The 19936-nt window shown below is 40.3% G+C and overlaps 2 protein-coding genes across 6 annotated transcripts in view; both read right to left on the reverse strand.

Annotated features, from left to right (window-relative positions):
- Window positions 1-2087, reverse strand: part of loxl2b (lysyl oxidase-like 2b) — a 49303-nt gene extending 47216 nt beyond the window's left edge. Inside the window, exon 1 of the mRNA XM_080737950.1 lies at window positions 1990-2087. The gene's annotated coding sequence lies outside the window, so the exon portion shown is untranslated. The remainder of the gene's footprint in view (window positions 1-1989) is intronic.
- Window positions 2088-10190: 8103 nt separating this feature from the next.
- cyb561a3a (cytochrome b561 family, member A3a) lies at window positions 10191-19700 on the reverse strand. 5 transcript variants are annotated; one of them, XM_080738156.1, is made up of 8 exons: window positions 19574-19693; window positions 16917-17011; window positions 16651-16813; window positions 13861-14065; window positions 12276-12484; window positions 11485-11639; window positions 10712-10880; window positions 10191-10515 (listed from the first exon to the last, which is right to left on the reverse strand). In XM_080738156.1, exons 4-8 carry the CDS (start codon window positions 14045-14047, stop codon window positions 10492-10494), a joined length of 744 nt encoding a protein of 247 aa, XP_080594282.1. In that variant the 5' UTR covers window positions 14048-14065; window positions 16651-16813; window positions 16917-17011; window positions 19574-19693; the 3' UTR covers window positions 10191-10491. The 5 variants fall into 5 exon arrangements, with proteins under 5 accessions (XP_080594282.1, XP_080594279.1, XP_080594280.1 ...); XM_080738153.1 differs by lacking the exon at window positions 16651-16813 and having other exon boundaries at window positions 16917-17046; window positions 19574-19700; XM_080738154.1 differs by lacking the exon at window positions 16651-16813.
- Window positions 19701-19936: the final 236 nt, after the last annotated feature.

Consider the following 19936-nt stretch of genomic DNA (forward strand, 5'->3'; position numbering starts at 1 on the left):
ACGATCAAATTGAGGTCATTCTGCCATCTGAAAATACCCTTTGTAAAGCAACTCCAACCAAAGACTACTCTTCTCCTGTGCCTCTCGTATTTACAGTAATTTGGTTATGTAATAATGATTTATTGTAGTGTTGAGAGACTAATAATTTAAGCTTTTCATTAGATGCTTCAATAGCTTTCTATTAGTCAAGTTCACATTTTACCTTGAGTAACTGCATGAGCTTAAACTCAACAAGACACCTGCAAAAAGATGTAGGACTGATGCCTAACTGTCTCCTAAAGGAGAGCAGTGGTATTATGGTCAGTGCCCCACCCCTTCTCCTGTGTGTCCCTTGAAGCCTTAAAATAAGTTAAACAAACAAACCCTAGGTCATAGGTCAAATGGCATTAAAGGGCAGCAGTGGGATTAACAGCATTATCCACAATGTCTCAAGAAACTAAACTGAACAAAATGTGCAATGTTGAATGTTAAGCAACATCTTGGTTCAGGAAAATGGATCATTCTATGAACGCAAAATCTCCACAACGTGGCAGTGAAAAACACGAGTTACAAAATACACATTCGTTACAAAACCAACAGGCCTCTGGAATAAAGCCAGCTGAATCTGCCGTCTCTTGTGTGCAGTAAATCCTGTGAGCTCACTGAGCTGTTATCATCACAAAAACATGGTTAACATACATGCACAGAAGAAAGTTCAGCTATAAGACACTGCATACGTGGAGTTTGTAACTTTCGTCTTATAGGAGCTTCTTTCTATTTCTGTGACCTCAACTGTGCTTCCAATTCAGTGGCTTTACTTTGATGGTATAATAACCCAAGAGACCATGCCAACATGATAGTTATGTAGATCAGGTTGCAGCACTGGAACAAGCAGTCCAACTAGAGCTGGCCAATATATCAATACAATAAAGTGATATCTGATATGACACTATTGAAATGTTTTGATATAGCCTTCAAGAGCAATGCATTGAGACAAATCCCTTATAGACATGTCCTTGTATATCAACTGAACAGGGGCGGATAGCATGTTCTGAACTAAGACTATTCTACCCAAGTGAAATGAACAACGAGCTGTTAATTACAAATCATTGCAAAAATGTCTTGCATGTAATAGTCATCCATAAAATATTAACCAAACAATATCCCAGGACTTGACTTGACCAGCTGACCAGCCTCCTTGAGTGGAACCCTAACTGCATTTTGACAGAAAAAGTCTAGTTGGCTGTAACTGTAAGGTAGAACTACTGTATATTAGTATCTCTTTGTTACCTTTTGTAATCAAAAGCTCAATTAATCTATTATGCATCATTATGCGTCAAGGGGGGTAGAAAGGGAACCATTTTATCTTCAATAATGTCCAACCATGCCAGAATAATAATGGTTACTTAACTTACTTACGTGACTCAAATACACTGCTGAAACTGCTGCACGAACCAAACCAAGGGTCAAACTTTTACAGAAAAGTAACAGACTATAAATTGGAGACATTGTTGCCAACACTGTGTGGCCTACTATTGAATGCGTCGAATTGTGTCATCATCAATCATAATAAACCTTTATTCACCCCGAGAGAACATTGAGAAATTACCCTCATTGAACAATGGTTAACTAAACTCCAGTTTACTCAAGTAACAACAACTAGGTGAGGAATTCAAACAGAAAACTACAGATTGGCCAGGAGCAGGAGGCAGGAGGACTGGACAAGTAAAGCCAGTTAATAGGCTACGAATAGTTTAATTGAAACACATTACATTGGTGTAATTACAATGTAGCAACAACAACATGCCCATTGTTCATCTCTGGCCTTCTGCTGTTGTAAAGTAGCCTGGGTCTCTTTCACAAAGCTTTTGCTGATGGAGAAACCGTAATAAAAGTAACGGTGCAGTTATGGTTAGCTGACAATCTCACCCAACGCTAGAATTTTTTTGCATGAACGTTTCTTGCATAACTTATTGTATTTATAGTGATTGGCTGATTGCTTAAACTTACGTGAGTTCTTCTGCCACTGCCGACTTCCCTCAATGTTCTGCGGTCCTTTGGTTGAACCAATCGCTCACAGTAGCCTACAACGCCGCCCGCCGCCTTCCACAATGTCTGTCCACTGTCCAGAGCAGCTGAGCCAAGAGAAGAGTTATTCCGTTAACTTTCCCTCCTCCTCCCCTGTGTGTTTAAGTTTCCGACCAAACTGAGCAGGACCTTCCCAGTCAGTCACACCCACCTCCCTCCCCGATGACCTCAGTGATGTGATGGCCCATGCTGGCATGCTCACATGCTGTGAAAGCACTGCGGGGAGAAGCTGCTCAACTCTGCAAGGGGTACAGAGGAATACCAGTAGAGTCGCCGAAATGAAGGTCGCCCGGAATGGTCGCCGACAAGTGTCGCCGACGTGTTTGGAATAGTCGCCTGGCGTTATAGAAAACTCATCCAGGCAGTGAGAAATCTCATCGAGAATGGTCGCCGACGTGTTTGGAATAGTCGCCTATATTTATAAACCATTATAGACAACAAAGGTATAAAGGGAGTGAGTGAGTGAGTGAGTGAGTGGGGTATATATTTATAAACCATTATAGCCTACTTAGCATTTAAAACTCTGATGCCCAAAATAGACAACAAAGGGAGCGAGTGTAGGCTACCCTACCCATATGTCACCCATTCACACGTTACAGTAGTATACTACTACATGTTTTGTACCTGTGCTATTTAGAGAAACTATAGGGTCTAAGCTTTATAACTGTACAAGCTGGCTGCTGGCAACTTTGTCTCTGACCAACGGATGCACAGATCGCTTCGTTGGGATTAAAACCGCTCGTAGTCCTACCATAGTGGTGCGGTGGTACGTGGCTTTGGAAATAAACGTCATGAAACTTTACCTTTTTCTATGCAAACTTCTAATAAAGTCTTCAATCAATCCATTTCATCCTCCATGACACAAACTACTTTAACCGAGCCTATGCTCGCGCCTCCGACCAAGACGACACGAGGAAAACAGTGTGCATGCACTCCGTGCAGCTGTCAGTGTGTGCCAGGGACGTGCAGAGAATGTTAGAGAGGCAGGGGCTGACACTTCTAAAAGAGGTCAATTCTTTCAACATACTTGCATTCAAGTTCAGGAGCTGCATTCAGGTATATGGCACGGAAAAGGGCGTTTGCATTTCTTTCACCATAGTAAAAAAAACGCATTCATGGTCTAGACTGGAGAGCAGTAATGGCGAGTGCCAATGTGCGGCCGGAGGGCACTTTTTACCAGTGGATAAAAGGGCAGGGGCTCAAGCCCCTTTGATGTCTAATGTGTGCACGTGCCACTATGTGCTGAGTCGCGGCTCGCAACATGATGCTGTCAGACAGTAAAATAAAACTTTGTGGATATAGTTTGATATAATTAGGCCTACATTTCTGTTGATGTTTCAACCAAGGGACGAGTTTATTTCATTTGTGATTCCCCAAAAACACTCATGATAGCTGATACAACAGAAGTAAATGACATTTCACAGAAGATCTTTTTAATTAAAATGGTCGGATATTTTCACTACTTCATAATTATATTTTTTTATTTATGGAATTTCTTGTGATGTGTTTGCTTGACTGAAAATAATAATAGGCCTACATAATCAAGCGGTCGATCGGTGAACTGATGCACAGAGGAGGCATATAGCCTACACACTGGACCCATTGTTCTATAGGCCTAGCTATAGCCTAGCTTTTGTCTTGAAATAAAAGATAATTTGACAGACAACAGCCTGCATACTGACCATAATGGAATGTTATTGCAGTCGGGGTTAGGCTATATTTCTTGCAAAAGATTTTAAGACAACGGGTGTGTCCGCATAACCTTATATAACGAAGTTGCTTTCATACTAGCTTTTTATTAGTGAACTAAAACAATATTTGACAGATATGACTAGCTTATACATTTTAGTTATGAATTGGAATGTTATATTATAGCAATTGATGCAACAATGATGTGTGGAACACTAATGGAGAGACATGGCACGCATTACGCGTCGTGCGTAATGCCATCCAGCCCATTTAATTGCGTTTTGCCATTGCCATATGGACAGAGAGATTTCTCTATACGGGGCCATGTAGAAGTAATCAAAGCCATCAGCTGTAGCCTGTAAATGATCAGTCAATCAATTAAAAGTGTACCCACGTCCGTTTAGTTTGGCAGGTCCTGCGCAGGGCTGCAGGCTGAGTTTCAATTGTTTTTTACCGTCATATCAGACAGCGATTTATCTCCGACACAAATTGCCTATTATAGGCCTATTGTAATAGCCTACAATAATTGGCTGGGATGTAGGCCTAATATTACAATTAGTGTGATGATGTGAACTCTAAACGTTCCCCTAATCCCTAACTCTTGACGCAAAGCTATAAGATTCATGTGATATCCTACTCTATAATGTCAGGTCTAAGTTGTGGCATTTAGTACATTATTTCTATTTGATACCAGTGACATGCAGTGACATGCATTCTGAGACTCTCTCAGAATGCATTGATTTAATCGAATCTTAGAAAAAAGAAAGAAAAAAATTCTGCGCCTATTCTCATTTAATACTATTTCATACTGGCCTGGGATTGTTTTCTTAATAGGCCTATGATTGTTGAATGTCCATACAAAATGCACTTTGTATTTAGGCCTACTTTGAATTTCAAAGTGGGCTATTAATCTTTCTGTTTGGTGAAACAGATACTTGACTGTGCACATTTCAATATGATGTCAAATGCCACTTTGCTGCTTTGTCCATATGCGCTTAGGAAGCAAAGTAAGAGTAAGACACCAGTTTCATTCGAACATGGCTCGTCAATTATGAAGCGATTTAAAAAAAATAAAACGTCACCTCATTCATTGGAAAGCCCCACTTCCATGACCAATGACTGTAGCCTATATATAGTAGTGTTCCTATTAAATCTAAATATTTAAACGTGCATTCTGAGAGAGTCTCAGAATGCATGTCACTGCATGTCACTGGTATCAAATAGAAATAATGTACTAAATGCCACAACTTAGACCTGACATTATAGAGTAGGATATCACATGAATCTTATAGCTTTGCGTCAAGAGTTAGGGATTAGGGGAACGTTTAGAGTTCACATCATCACACTAATTGTAATATTAGGCCTACATCCCAGCCAATTATTGTAGGCTATTACAATAGGCCTATAATAGGCAATTTGTGTCGGAGATAAATCGCTGTCTGATATGACGGTAAAAAACAATTGAAACTCAGCCTGCAGCCCTGCACAGGACCTGCCAAACTAAACGGACGTGGGTACCCTTTTAATTGATTGACTGATCATTTACAGGCTACAGCTGATGGCTTTGATTACTTCTACATGGCCCCGTATAGAGAAATCTCTCTGTCCATATGGCAATGGCAAAACGCAATTAAATGGGCTGGATGGCATTACGCACGACGCGTAATGCGTGCCATGTCTCTCCATTAGTGTTCCACACATCATTGTTGCATCAATTGCTATAATATAACACCCCTTGTCTTAAAATCTTTTGCAAATTAAAAAGATCTTCTGTGAAATGTAATTTACTTCTGTTGTATCAGCTATCATGAGTGTTTTATATGGATATGGGGGAATCACAAACTCGTCCCTTGGTTGAAACATCAACAGAAATGTAGGCCTAATTATATCAAACTAGACCTATATCTACACAGTTTTATTTTACTGTCTGACAGGCATCATGTTGCGAGCCGCGACTCAGCACATAGTGGCATCGTTTGTGTCATGGAGGATGAAATGGATTGATTGAAGACTTTATAGTTTGCATAGAAAAAGGTAAAGTGTCATGACGTTTATTTCCAAAGCCACGTCGTTGCGAGCCGCGACTCAGCACATAGTGGCATCGTTTGTGTCATGGAGGATGAAATGGATTGATTGAAGACTTTATAGTTTGCATAGAAAAAGGTAAAGTGTCATGACGTTTATTTCCAAAGCCACGTCGTTGCGAGCCGCGACTCAGCACATAGTGGCATCGTTTGTGTCATGGAGGATGAAATGGATTGATTGAAGACTTTATAGTTTGCATAGAAAAAGGTAAAGTGTCATGACGTTTATTTCCAAAGCCACGTCCTACCACCGCACCACTGTGGTAGGACTACGAGCGGTTTTAATCCCAACGAAGCGATCTGTGCAGTCAGACGTGCTGCTATTAAATCTGCAGATCCAATACGTTTGTTTCTCTCGCAAATGACAATCTGGCAACACCACTGGCTGGCTGCTGCTGCGTCTCTGATTTCCTCTATCCCAACATAACCGCAATTTAGCTCATGTGTTTAAAGCAACAGTTGAGGGGCCAGGATGTTTAACAGAAGACAGGTACAGCTACAGTTATAAGCTTATGTAACGTGTGAATGGGTGACATATGAACACTCACTTGAATACTGGGCATCAGAGTTTTAAATGCTAAGTAGGCTACACTCACTTGAATACCCCTCACTCACTCACTCACTCACTCACTCACTCACTCACTCCCTTCCTTTATACCTTGTTGTCTATAATGGTATAAATATAGGCGACTAAGTAGGCTACACTCACTTGAATACCCCTCACTCACTCACTCACTCACTCACTCACTCCCTTTATACCTTGTTGTCTATAATGGTATAAAAGTAGGCGACTATTCCAAAAACGTCGGCGACACTGTCGGCGACATGTAAAAGCTGTCGGCGACAATTCCAAATCAGGCAGGCGAGAATTCCACCGAAATTGGTGAGCCTTCCTCGGCGACTCTTCCACGTTTTCCGGCGACCTTCATTTCGGCGAGATTACCTGTTACCGGTACAGAGTAATAGACTGCAGTAGTTGGAAGAGGTTAGTGGTCACAGACAGAAGCAGCAGTTGGAGTCCCTACTGCAAAGCTGATTTCTGAGAAAATGTGCCTACAGTTTGCGCGAAATGGAAATAAAAGTAAGCCTCGACGAGGCTAAACTGATTTTGGAATGATTTTGATTGGACTATAGTAGACTTTGCTGCCCCCTTGTGCAAACTGGGATACCACTGTGAGCCATAGGTCCCATGTAGGGCCTCTGCCTGTGATGACACAGCTGTATCAACAATGAACACCACAATATTTTCAAGGTAACAGTTAAAGTTGGTAGCCTATAGCCTTGGATCAAATCAAGACTTCTTTAAATCTAGTATGACTTTTGCTTTCATATCAAGTCAGACTGGATAGCCTACATCTATGACTATGATATGCCGGTAGTCTTGATCCAAGGCTATATAGCCCAACCTTTGGCTATAACAACATTTGAGCATAATTTGAGATGAAAATGTAATGTAAACTTAAAACGGTCGACTTTAACTACATTTTTCATTCCATGCATATTGGTAATTATATAATGAATTTCTGGAGGGAGAAAAAATCACTTTAATAGCATTGCCTCTGGGCCTTTTATAATTACTGCACACTCACGCAATTAACCATCTATGGCAAGGTGCAAGCATGCTTCCCTCAGGCCCTCACAGCCCCCCCCCCCCCCCCCCAATAAATAAATACATAATAATTTATATATACATAGCCTAATAATTAAAACAAAAAGAAGCTACAGTTACATGCGCAAAAACCTATATGTCTATAATGTTCTAAATCTGTGATTCTGAATGAATATAGCAGCACTACCATCATTTCATATCCTGCATACTTCCCTTGTGCTCATATTTTCTGCTTAGTGCACTGCTTACCAATTCCTACAAGTCTTATTTCTATCTCAGAGCCCAATAGTGATATTAACAGTGATAGGCTCAGTGCATTCTCACATTTCTCAACTGTCTTTTTTTTCCCATGAAAAGGAGGAAAGCTGTATAAAGCAAGAAGTGGGATACCTGAGAAATTGTTCAGCTGTTATATTATACACCTCATACATGTACTAATATGGTTCATATATTTTGTATTAAAACATTATTATAGCGTCTACTGGGAATTTTAATAAAACGAGGGGGATTCTACAGTTTAATTGAAACAGAGTATGGAGTATAGAAGGACATTTATAGAGGGAATCAAAGTTTATAACGGGAATCAATCATAAGGCACTATGAGGCTACATGTGGCTGCAAAGGTGAGTATCTTATATGTCTGTCATTAACATGGTGTATCCTAAGGACTATTTCAATGGACCCCACAGTAGTTTCTTTCCCCCCTTGGAATATTGGCAAGGCACACAGGGTAAGGCAAGGAGGAAATTATGCAAAACGATGCGATGGTGAAATATCCAGGCTAGTAGCTCCCTCAGTGACCGCCTGCCTGTGCTCTTCCTCTTCAGCAGGGACGTGCAGAGAATGTTAGAGGCAGGGGCTGACATTTCTAAAAGGGCCTTTTGGTGAAAATAGCAGACATCCAAGCTCACAATGCATCATTGTGGGCTTGGAGGTCGGCTAATTTGGTGCTGGTGCTTGATACCACACTGAACTAAGCACAATCAAGTCAATACTGGAGATGTGGCCTAACGGCATGGCCTACTACACAGAGAGGGCAATTCTTTCAACATAAGATGCTGCATTCAAGTTCAGGAGAGTTTGGACAAGGCAATTCTCTTGAATGCTGCCTACAGGTATGGCATGGAAATGGGGGCATTTGCATTTATTTCAGCATATTAAAAACTGCGTTCATGGTCTGGAGAGGGGACTTTTTTTTACAGAAGGATAAAAGGGCAGGGGCTCAAGTCCCCTTTCATGTCTATGTGTGCACGTGCCTGCTCTTCAGTACATTCACGCAAATATGATGTGCATCACTGTGGTCTAATTCCACCACTTGTGATCCGAGGTGGCCTATGTGTTAGTAATGTCTCTGGCTGTGTGTGTCTGACATCTGTGTGGCCACACTCGTCATATTTTTAGGGCAGCTACTGAGTAGTCAGGTTTCTGGCCATCTGGCAGCCTCTGTGAGGTCTGGGTTGCCTTTTACCATTGTGAGCTCCACTGCAATCTTATCATCAGCATGAATCGTTACTGGGCCCATCACCAACCCATTTAACTGAGAAGATGAGAAGTCAAGTGGCTCTGATCATGATTGGCATCGCATGGACGCTCTCAGTCCTCCTTTAACCCATTTAGGCCTGAACACATTATGACGCAATATTTTATGCTTTAAATATAACAAAAATAGCAGATATACAAGCTCACAGCGCGGCACCGAGTGCCGCGCTGCGAGCTTGTAGATCTGCTATTTTTGAAAAATCGTGAAAATTAGAATTTCGACCCGATTCTATAAGTGTCTTTTGAATCCTTCTAAGATTTCTTAACCTTTTCATGTGAAGGACCCCCAAAATGATATTTATTTGGCCACGGACCCCCATTTCAAAATATCTAGTTCCAGGGACCACCCAGAAGCAAAGTTTTAGTTACAAACGTTCGCTTTGAAAATACATGAACAGAGGGGACCAAAGTCCTAACGTTTATCTAGGAGGGGGCAGTTGTAAATTAATTACATGTAGGCTATTTTGTTGTTGCACAGCTAACTGTAACTTACAGATTTATCTCAGATAAATATGCCAGCTAATATTCAATAGGAATTGTAACATGCTATTAGAAGATTAAATCATACAGTACATCATCTTAAACTCACAGCTGTATGGTTCTCAGACATCACACCATCCAGAAAAATGAACAGGATGATCTCCTGTGACTCACTGGTGAGTCACTGGTGCAGATGCAAGGATTCTCAATGAAGTTATGTCGGTGGGATGAAAAGTGTTCACACTAGATCTTGAGCAAAACCTAATGCGGGCTGGTTTCGACAGAACCCTATGACATTAGGAAACACCACTGTAGAGGATTTTATTGCTGAAGAAAAGGAAATAGATGACACATTTCTCCATGGGTTCTGCGCAAAAGATTGTATTAAATAAATGATACTAATTACAGGGAAAGGAATAATTATATTTCTATTACAAGTAATTAAAGGCTCCAGCAATACTACATATTAAAAAGATTATTTCACATTAATATGTTATGAGCTAATTTAAGAATTAATTTTATATTAATTATACAACTTTCTTGTTAGTGTTACTATAATTTACCTCTATCCATTCCAAACAAGAGGTGATGCATTTACTGCACCCATCCTACTGAAGTAGTGGTGTGTTACACAGCAGAACCAAATCAGTATATTAAAATTCTACTGAGCCAACTAATTACCAGAGCATTCTGTCATTTCCAATAAATTGAAAATGACTCTCATCTCTAAACTGAGGTTGCTCTACACATGGTAAATTAATAAGAATCTTGAATGAGAAATATGGTCATTGGTCATAATATGGTCATTCATGTGATGTAGATGTATTTATTCTTTGGCCAAAAGAAATACAGCAATGTTAAATATAATCTCAAATAAATAATCATATCCAGAAGAGACAAAATCATTTCACATAGTAGTACAGTAGTGCGAAAGTGCGTATAGCTTGTACATTCAGAATTGCACTTTTAAGAGAAGAGAAGTTATACGTTGTGCGTATTTTCAAAATGTCTTCATTTCCTTCCTTAATTATCTTCTTGGAGCAAAGGCTGTGGAAAAGTTTAATTAAATGTTATTTTCCTTTATTTTTCATCTTTTATATGGTATACTCACTATACTGTAAATACACAGTAGAATTATCGGTGTTCATTAATCTATTTGTAGTGTACAAATGGAACCAAACACTCTGAGAGTTAAATTAACACTGAGGATTTGACTATGAATGCGTAATTTTAGTGTTCTTACCCTGTAGGCTACTTCGTCAGATCTTGGCTCTGGTCTCTGCCATTTCTGGTTGAACAGAATCGTCAATACGACCACTCCAAAGACAACAATCAAAACTCCAAATGAGTTTCCAAACACAGCTTCAGATGGTAGTAACTTATATGGCTTCGTCCCATTGGTGTTTGGTGTCCTTGGAAAACACAAGACCAAGATAAAGGGTTTGCAACAACAATACAAAACAGCTCATGACGTCATCCAAAGCACACTTCACAATTTGTTTAGTTCGGCTTTCCCAAAACGACAATATGACGTCATTCAGAGCTTCGGGTGGGCGGTCTCAGATCTTTTTCCGGTTGTTCTGTGCTACTGACATGTTTTGATCTGTGATTGGTCAGAAGTTGGTCAGACGTCTCACACTGCTTTCACATTCAGACCAGCTTCATTCTGTCAGCAGTGAAGCGAGTGAAAAGAAGCGATAGTTTGGAAAAAGCACGAGCCAACTTCCAGGAGGTACAAACACCTCTGAAATCTCTCTCTAGTGATCATTCATGAACACAACCTATCACTAGAAAGGGCAAAACCTCAGTAACTCTGTCTTCCACAACACAGAAGTGTTCTATTCTGGTTTGAATTGCCTGTCACACGGTTTTCGGCTCGTTGTGCGATCCTGAACTGAACTGTTCTGGTGGGGTATGCAGCTACCATGCATTGATGCCTCCAAAATTGTTTTCATTTCACAATGAAAATATGTCAGTTCATGCTAATAAGAATACAATCTGAGAGGTGGCACTCACAGAACAAAGAAGAGTTTCTCATTAATTCCGGAGATGCAGGAAGCGATGCTGAGGACGATAATGCTGGTTCCCATCCACACATGAGCAGGTTTCAGCAGCTTACGAAACGACACAGGGGAGCAGGGCAGGAGAAAGCCAGTCAGGCCTACCACCCACTGTTAAGATAAACGATTAGTAGCTTGTATGGCAGATCATACAGGACCTTTTTTTAATATATAATTAGTTATAGTGACGTTAAAAGGACCAGTACCGAGTTTGTTTGATTTTAAAGGAAGCCACTGGATCCCATACACTGCAGGTATGAAATATCTACTTCCAGAGACCTTCAACTTACTATAATACTAGTAATCCAGCAGTCTACATATCATTGCATGTTTATTTTTGTTCAAGTAAAACTGTTTTAATGCAGTGCTGTGCCAGATCGGGCTTGGCCCCCGTTTGGAACATTTGCCGCTTTGAGCGGGTCTTTTCTGGAAAACCACTCATCCGATAGCACACTACATCTGTTCTTGAGAGATTACACACCTATTGCTAAAATCCTGTGGTCACACAAAGACACAGAGTACAGAGACAGATAGAAATAAGAACAAATCCCTTGTTCTATGGAAGATACGTGGGATTCATTGGTCTAGGACTCCAAATGTTGCCCACCTGTCTACCAACCGTAATTAGCAATACCTCAAAAGTTAGACAGTTATGTTTCTGAAACTGTGCCATATACAGTAGAATAAATGATGTATAAACGGGATTCCAACTCTATTTCTTGGTTTGTTATGTATTTAAATTCATACCTGTATGGCAAAAAGTGCGGTAGTGCAAATTCCAATCCAGCTGTGCAGGGAGTAGACGTTGGGAATGTTTTTGGCATTGTGGAAGTCAAACACAGCACACAGGCCCAGGATGGAGAAGAGCAGGGCCACAAGCATCACTGCAGCATGCAGCAGCTTCCAGGGCAGTTTATTGTCACCCCACGTCAGAGGGACACGGTACAGTACAGCTCCTACAGGGTGGGGAGACAATAAGAGCATGTCATTTAACCCATTTAGGCCTAGAATTATTGACTGCTTTAACCAGTGAAAAATAGCAGATATACAAGCTCACAGCGCGGCACCGAGTGCCGCGCTGCGAGCTTGTAGATCTGCTATTTTTGAAAAAGTCGTGAAAATGTGTGCAAATCTTTGAATATATGTATTTTCAAAGCGAATGTTTGTAACTCAAATTTTGCTTCTGGGTGGTCCCTGGAACTATATATTTTGAGATGGGGGTCCGTGGCCAAATAAATATCATTTTTGGGGGTCCTTCACATGAAAAGGTTTGAGTCTGAGCTCCAGTTAAGTGAAAAGGACCTTTTCTTTGACGATGGCTGGCCAGATTGCTGACATAGAAACATAGGTTTTTTCCAAAAATCTTAGAAGGATTCAAAAGACACTTATAGAATCGGGTCAAAATTCTAATTTTCACGATTTTTTTTAAAATAGCAGATCTACAAGCTCGCAGCGCGGCACTCGGTGCCGCGCTGTGAGCTTGTATATCTGCTATTCTTTTATATTTAAAGCATAAAATATTGCGTCATAATGTGTTCAGGCCTAAATGGGTTCAAATGTCCTGGTCACACATTTTAATCACATGTAAGGGAGGATGGATAACAGGACGCGTGAATCAAACCAGGGAAGGTGGGATTATGTTGTATACATATTAACTGGCCAGCTATGTTTTTATGTTTTTTAATAATTAAGCATTTATTTATTTTTCTTACTTACAGGAATGTCACTGCTACACATTAATATAATATAATTCAGATACAGAAATGTTGATACCTGGGTGAGTATTCTGCTATGGTGCCTAATAGTTCCCCATTCCCCAACACGTTCCAGGCACCGGCAAACAATTACAATCATTGGTTATTTGTTACTGTACTTCAGTAGATTTGAATTGATGTTTGGGGGAGGGAGGGGGTTATATATTATATGTATTATTATGTATTTATTGCTAACCTTTTCACACTATTTTGATTTTCTCAATAACAACATTTTGATTTAAGTTGTATCCATAATTTTACAACCAGAATATTCTAATACATTATTGAAAAAGTATACAAAGTATTGACTTTTACATAAAGTTGAGTAAACTTTACTCTATCTACAATGAATGATGTCAGCTATTTCCCCAGAACAGCCATTATGATCATTACAACAAAACAAAACAACACAACACAACACAAGTGGAAACCAGTTGAGGCATCAGCTGAGGGTGACACCTTTAGCTGAAAGAGAAGTGATACTTTTGTTAAGGTGTCACTTCTCTTTTCGATTAATTAACTAAACCATTGTTTCTAAAATAATGAATAGAGGAAAAAGAACTGAAACTTTCAGTCACCATTGCCGTAGAGCACCACCAGACCTGAAACCATCAGTACTGGGTGCCAGTTGAACTGAAGGCCTGAGCCATCCCAGGCAAAGCCACCACGCCAGTGACTGCTCCAGTAGCAAACACTCATCACACAGGCTAGCCCCAGGAGCAGGCACAGTACGTAGCAAAGGTAGAAGGACACAACAGACCTCATCCTGGACGGTTCTGCACACTGAAACAACAACAACAACAATTAGAATGCAGGGTTCCTTCCTATGCAAGTATGAACGGTATAGAAATATGGAATTTGATTTGAGTAATGTCCACATTGTCCAGGTCTGGATAAGCCTGGGAAAAAGAAAAGACAGAACAATCTGTATTTTTTTTTTAAAAAGACCTAATTTCTAGTTCCCTTTTGAATTGAATATTAACTCATACAGTGCCATCCGGCCACAAGGGGTGCTAGAGTGCCAGAAATTTCTCCATAGACCCTCTTTATAGCTTTCGTCGACCCTCTCCCAACTGGCTTGTGTTTTCACTCCAGTCAATGCTATGGGTGTCGAGAGGAGGAAGCTAGCTGACACGTAGCCAAAATGCTAACCCATTTAGAAGCCCGATCTAAAGCTATTTCAGCCGCAAAAAACTTTCTCTTTGGGTCTGGGGACACAATCCGGAGAAAATCCTGTCTAAAGATTTGATTTATTATTGGAGTGGGCGGCGCGATGCGGCCGTTAGCGCGAATACGGCCCGTGGATGGCCGAGTCTAAGTCCCGGCCAAGGATGGACGTCTAGACCGGGGCTTCGTTGAGGCCTCCGATAAAATAAATCATTTTATTAAATATCCCGGACATGTTCGGGATAGGCACCCTGGAATACGTCGCGCCGCCTACAATGAACATTCGGTGAACATTGGGGGGGGTCTAAACTTTATTTTAAACCATTTTCAATGGAATAAATCATCGGAGCATCTAGCGTCTCTCGTTGGTGAGCGCTGGGTGAGCCGGGACCACCCACGTTGCTCCAAGCAGCTCGGGGTAAGTAAAATAGCAAATAAAAAATTGTTTTTGATCCCGAATATCCCGAACATGTTCGGGATAGGCACTTAAAGGGTTAACAGAACTTCTGTTATTGTAGGAGTTGGACATACACTACAGTTTGTTATTTACATTTGCATGACAATTGATTACCTGAGACGAATAACAGTCAAAGTCCGCATTTAAATTATTTTGATTTACCAGACTGTAAACCACAAACTAGAAGTTTTTAATTCCTTAAAGTCTTAAAGGGGAAGACCACCCATTTTCAATATTGAACTATGTCATTAATATAACTTAGAGGAGTGTGAGAATAGAAAAAAGGTTCCCCCCCTTCTGTGTTGCCTAGAACTGGAGGATTGATTTTGGGGTTTGTATTAAAATATAAAGTACAATGTGTGATGTCATCAAGTTGTACTTTACAATACAAACCCCAAAATCAATCCTCCAGTTCTAGGCAACACAGAAGGGAGGGAACTTCTTTTCTATTTCCACACAACTCCTCTAAGGTATATTAATGACATAGTTCCATATTGAAAGTGGGTGGTTTTCCCCTTTAATGTACTCCCCCCTCATTTTGTTGAGTTAGATTTTTTTACTTAACACATAAATATTAGGAATTATAAGACATAATACTTATGGAAAGTGGAAAAACAGTATATCTCCAGCAGTTTGTGGAACACCAGTCTGTAGTCCGTACAAACAATATTCAGCAGACAAAGGGAGCAGATAACATTAAAACCGACAATTAAACAAAATGAGGGGGGATTGCATTAACAATTTAACAGATTAAAAATGACTAGTTTGTGGTTTACAGTCTGGTAAATCCAAAAATATATATATAAAAAAAAATCAAATATGGACTTATACTGTTATTCGTCTCAGGTACTCAATTGACAAAACCAACATTCATTTCACTATTTTAGCATTGCTTGGGTTTGGTGTACTGTTAACCACTTTCAACCAATAGATATAGTGCGCACACTGATTTCAAAGCTCCATGTTTCGACACAAGAGTCTTCTTCAGAATTTCAACCTATTTTGGGCATGTGGTTACCGATACTGTTGTATATGTGCACAAATGTTCACAAAAACATGGATCTTAAAAGTATTTGTTTAAATAATAAATATCTAGCTATTTGTACAACACACTTGTTGTGCAACAGTTAATTGAATTAATCGATAATAAAAATGAATAATAATAATAATAAAAGAACATCTAGGAAAAGTTTCAAAGAAATTTTAAAACATTGAAAATAGCTGATCTACAAGCTCACACCACGTACATTTCTGCTTATACATATGTATAACACACACACACACACACACACACACACACACACACACACACACACACACACACACACACACACACACACACACACACACACACACACACACACACACACACACACACACACACACAAATTTGGATACAAATAACAATTAAAATGAGATGGCCCTTTAATGAGACATTCCACTATGTGCAGTCTAGACTACAGCAGAACTACACAAGACTAAACATTTGGAAAAATAGAGGCTTGAGTGAGTGGCAGTGTCTCTGGACTGACACATGCCCCTGTTGGCCTTGGATTAAATGCTTGCCAGCTCCTTCACTCCTTTGCCTCCCATATGAGTCATATCCATTTTCTTTCTTGTCTCAATAAAGAAAAAAGGAGAGTGGGCTGCCCCCTAAACCGCCAAGAATAGACTAGACAGCGAAGCTATAACAAACTCATTCTGTATCTAACAGCAAGCAAATTACACTCATACCAGCTCCTACCTTGTCCACAGCCAACTGTTACAAGTCAACAAAGGTCGCTCTGGCAGACCCTCTCTCTCTCTCTCTCTGTCGTTTGGGTTAGGTGATTTCTCTCCGCTCCCCCAGGTACGGGGCAGAGGGGCTATCCTTTTACCACCCCGGTGGGGGGTTCACCCGGGCATGTCTGAGCACACCTCCAGAAACCATGTCACCGTATCATCGTCCACAGGCAGCAGGCAGAATGCAAATTCCCTGACAATAGATTGTCTGACAAATATTTTACTCACAATACCGTTTGATTTCACTTCTTGGTTTGACGTTTCATCTGTTGTAGTGTCACTTCCACATTCTGCAGTGTCTAACGGCCGGAGGAGAACGCAGTCTGGGGAAGTAGAAGATAAAGCTTGCTGCATCTGCCTGCAATGAATGACATCGTGTGTGTGTGTGTGTGTGTGTGTGTGTGTGTGTGTGTGTGTGTGTGTGTGTGTGTGTGTGTGTGTGTGTGTGTGTGTGTGTGAGTGTGTGTGTGTGTGTGTGTGTGTACTTAATTAGAAGTTTGCATAGGAAAATACAGGACAGTACAGTCTACTAATAGGATTTAAATCCACAAAAGGACAATGGCTTGTTTACATGGGGTCCTTTTGTACTCAATTAATAAAAACATTAATTGACAGACAAATAAACACAGTACTATATAAAACAGTCAGAAATCAGAAATAATAATTAAAAAGGTCAGGGGGAGGTAAGGATAGGCTTTGTCTTCTCTACCAGTTTCGAGTTGCAGCCACCAAGTGACTTCAGAGCGTTGTTAAAGGAGGTTACACTCCTTTAAGGCCGTCGTTAGGGGATTCCAAATGTTTGCGGCAAAGCAAGAGAACGAATTTAACCCTTTGTTTGTGCCAAATTTGGGTTGGACATGATTTCTGGAGGTATCTTAGTGGTGTAGTGTATCTTGTACACCAGGTCCATTGCAAGATGTTGTACTCATTGGTACAACCATGAGCCATCCCACATTTTTAAAATGATCAGGGGTAAGGCGAGACTGGGATGGAAGTTTAAGCAGTAGCCGCAGTTTGATTTTGGGCTGTTTGGAGCCTTTGTTTTTAAGGCCTTTGAGGCGCTGCGGTACCATATGTGTACTCCATAGTCAAAGAAGGGTTGAATGAGTGAGTCTTCAAAGTGTTCTTACTGACCAGCAGGGCGATGCTGTATAAAATATGAGTTATTTGGTTGATTTTTGTTTTTGATTACCTTAGTAGTCATTCTGTCACAGGACAGATTTGCCTCTAGGATGCAAACCAAGTGCGTAATTTTGTCTTTCCTTGTGATAACATTGTCAGATTTGTCACCCACTTTTTCGACCTTGCTGAGATTGACGCCCTGTGCACACGACAACGGTCTCAGGCGGTGACGCACTGCCAGAGAGTCAAGTGACATAATGTCCGCTCTTGCTTTGTTTCTCCAGTACAGCGTGGACAAAGTACTCATGTTCTTTTCTTGAGTAAAAGTATCAATACTGCAATATAGAAGTACTCTGTTAGTAAAAGTAAAAGTCTGGAATTCAAAATGTACTTGAGTAAAAGTATTAAAGTATTGACATCAAAAATGCATCTAAAACTTAAATATAGGCCTATCAAAAGTAAAGGTACACAATGTTTGAAAATAGCAGATAGCAATGCGACTTGTTGTGAGCTTGTAGATCGTCTATTTACAAATTGTATAATTATCAGTATAGATTAGGTCAGAAGTGGTTAATGTACCGGTATGTTATATACTAGTAAGACGCCTCAGGGCGACATGCAGCCATGTCTTGGCCATCTGGCCAGTGATGATGTATATCGGACCAGTTAGCTATAATGGAGACCCCTGGTACCCATATATGTAGATCCATGTATTGTATATGGAGATATGCTTTGAGAGAACAAACATGCTTACTCAGTTATTCGTTATGTGAAAGTCCTATGATGTCTATGACATCTGACATCATACATACAATCCCTTTTATGCCAATACATGGAGATCCCTGTCTGTTGTGGGTTGTATTGCGATGGCAGTTATATCATATTAAAAAGGAAAACCAAACAAATAGGACACAAATAAAATCCCTACAACCTCCGTATTAAACCAGTGAAATGACAGTATTTTAAGATGCTTCTCATAAGGATTGCATTGACAGCTGCAGTACACCATTCTCCCTTACCCGAAGTGGGGCCGCTATCACAATAGGGGGCGTGAATTTGTAGGCGCCCCTGTGTAGGCCTATCTATGGACTTTTGGGAAGGGGAGGATAGGGTTCCGTTCACCTCCACCACCTGTTCTCTCCCCTCCAGGTAAGATTGCAGTCAGCTCACTGATTGCGCTTAGTTTACTGTTGGTGTCAAATGCCTTCTGGAGGTCCAGCATGACCATGCCGCAAATTTGCCCAAGTCCACCTCATGTTTGATGCAGTTTGTTCAAATAGAGGAGACATATGTGTCAGTGTAGATCAAGTTTAAGCATTTGTAAAATATTTTGATTTTATTTAGTGGTAAATAATAACATTTGACTTAATTAAAACTTAGTCAATGCATGTCTGTCACATTGACTAAGATTTAAGTCGAACGTTATCTAGCCTACTTTTTATTTATGAGTAGGCTATGGTGAACAAATGAAAATAGGAAGCATAGAATAAATAGATCTGCATTGAAACAATTATGTTACATTTAAGTTAGTCTCACCTTGCGTTTAAGTCACAATTAATAAAACTTGCAATCAAAGTTATTGAGACCAAGTACAAGATGTCTAGTATAACTAGGCTACTACACGTTCATAGGCATTCCTTCCTAGTAAAAGGGAAGATTCAATATGTTCGTCGGTGCTAGAGAGCATTTAAGGACATGACCGCTCGACGACGTTAAATATTACAGTTTAAATGACTGGCAAAGTAATTCCGCATGTAGCCTACCTCGTTTACAAAACGTCCATGATGTCTGTTGATGATTGTAAAGCAATTCGTGGCCAAAAATAGTCTAATTTAAGCAATTTTTTTTTTTAAAGCTAGGAAGTCACATACTTCCTTGTTGACAGTAGGGGGCTTATGGGAGATGTAGTCACTTAGCCCTCCAGTGGTCTGGTCTAGTAGTTAGTAGGCTGCTTGCCTGCTACAGACTACAGTCTCAGTCAACTTTTAGAAAAGATCCCTTCGTGATTATGGTTATGGCCATTGGCCATGTATGATTCTTGTCATTCATAATGACAATAACGACAGAGGCAAATGCAGCAGAATATAAACAACAAAATCAGTAATATACCTACGGCTGAAACGGAC

Source organism: Nannobrachium achirus (genome assembly GCF_963921795.1).
Source record: "Nannobrachium achirus genome assembly, chromosome: 12".
Taxonomy (NCBI): domain Eukaryota; kingdom Metazoa; phylum Chordata; class Actinopteri; order Myctophiformes; family Myctophidae; genus Nannobrachium; species Nannobrachium achirus.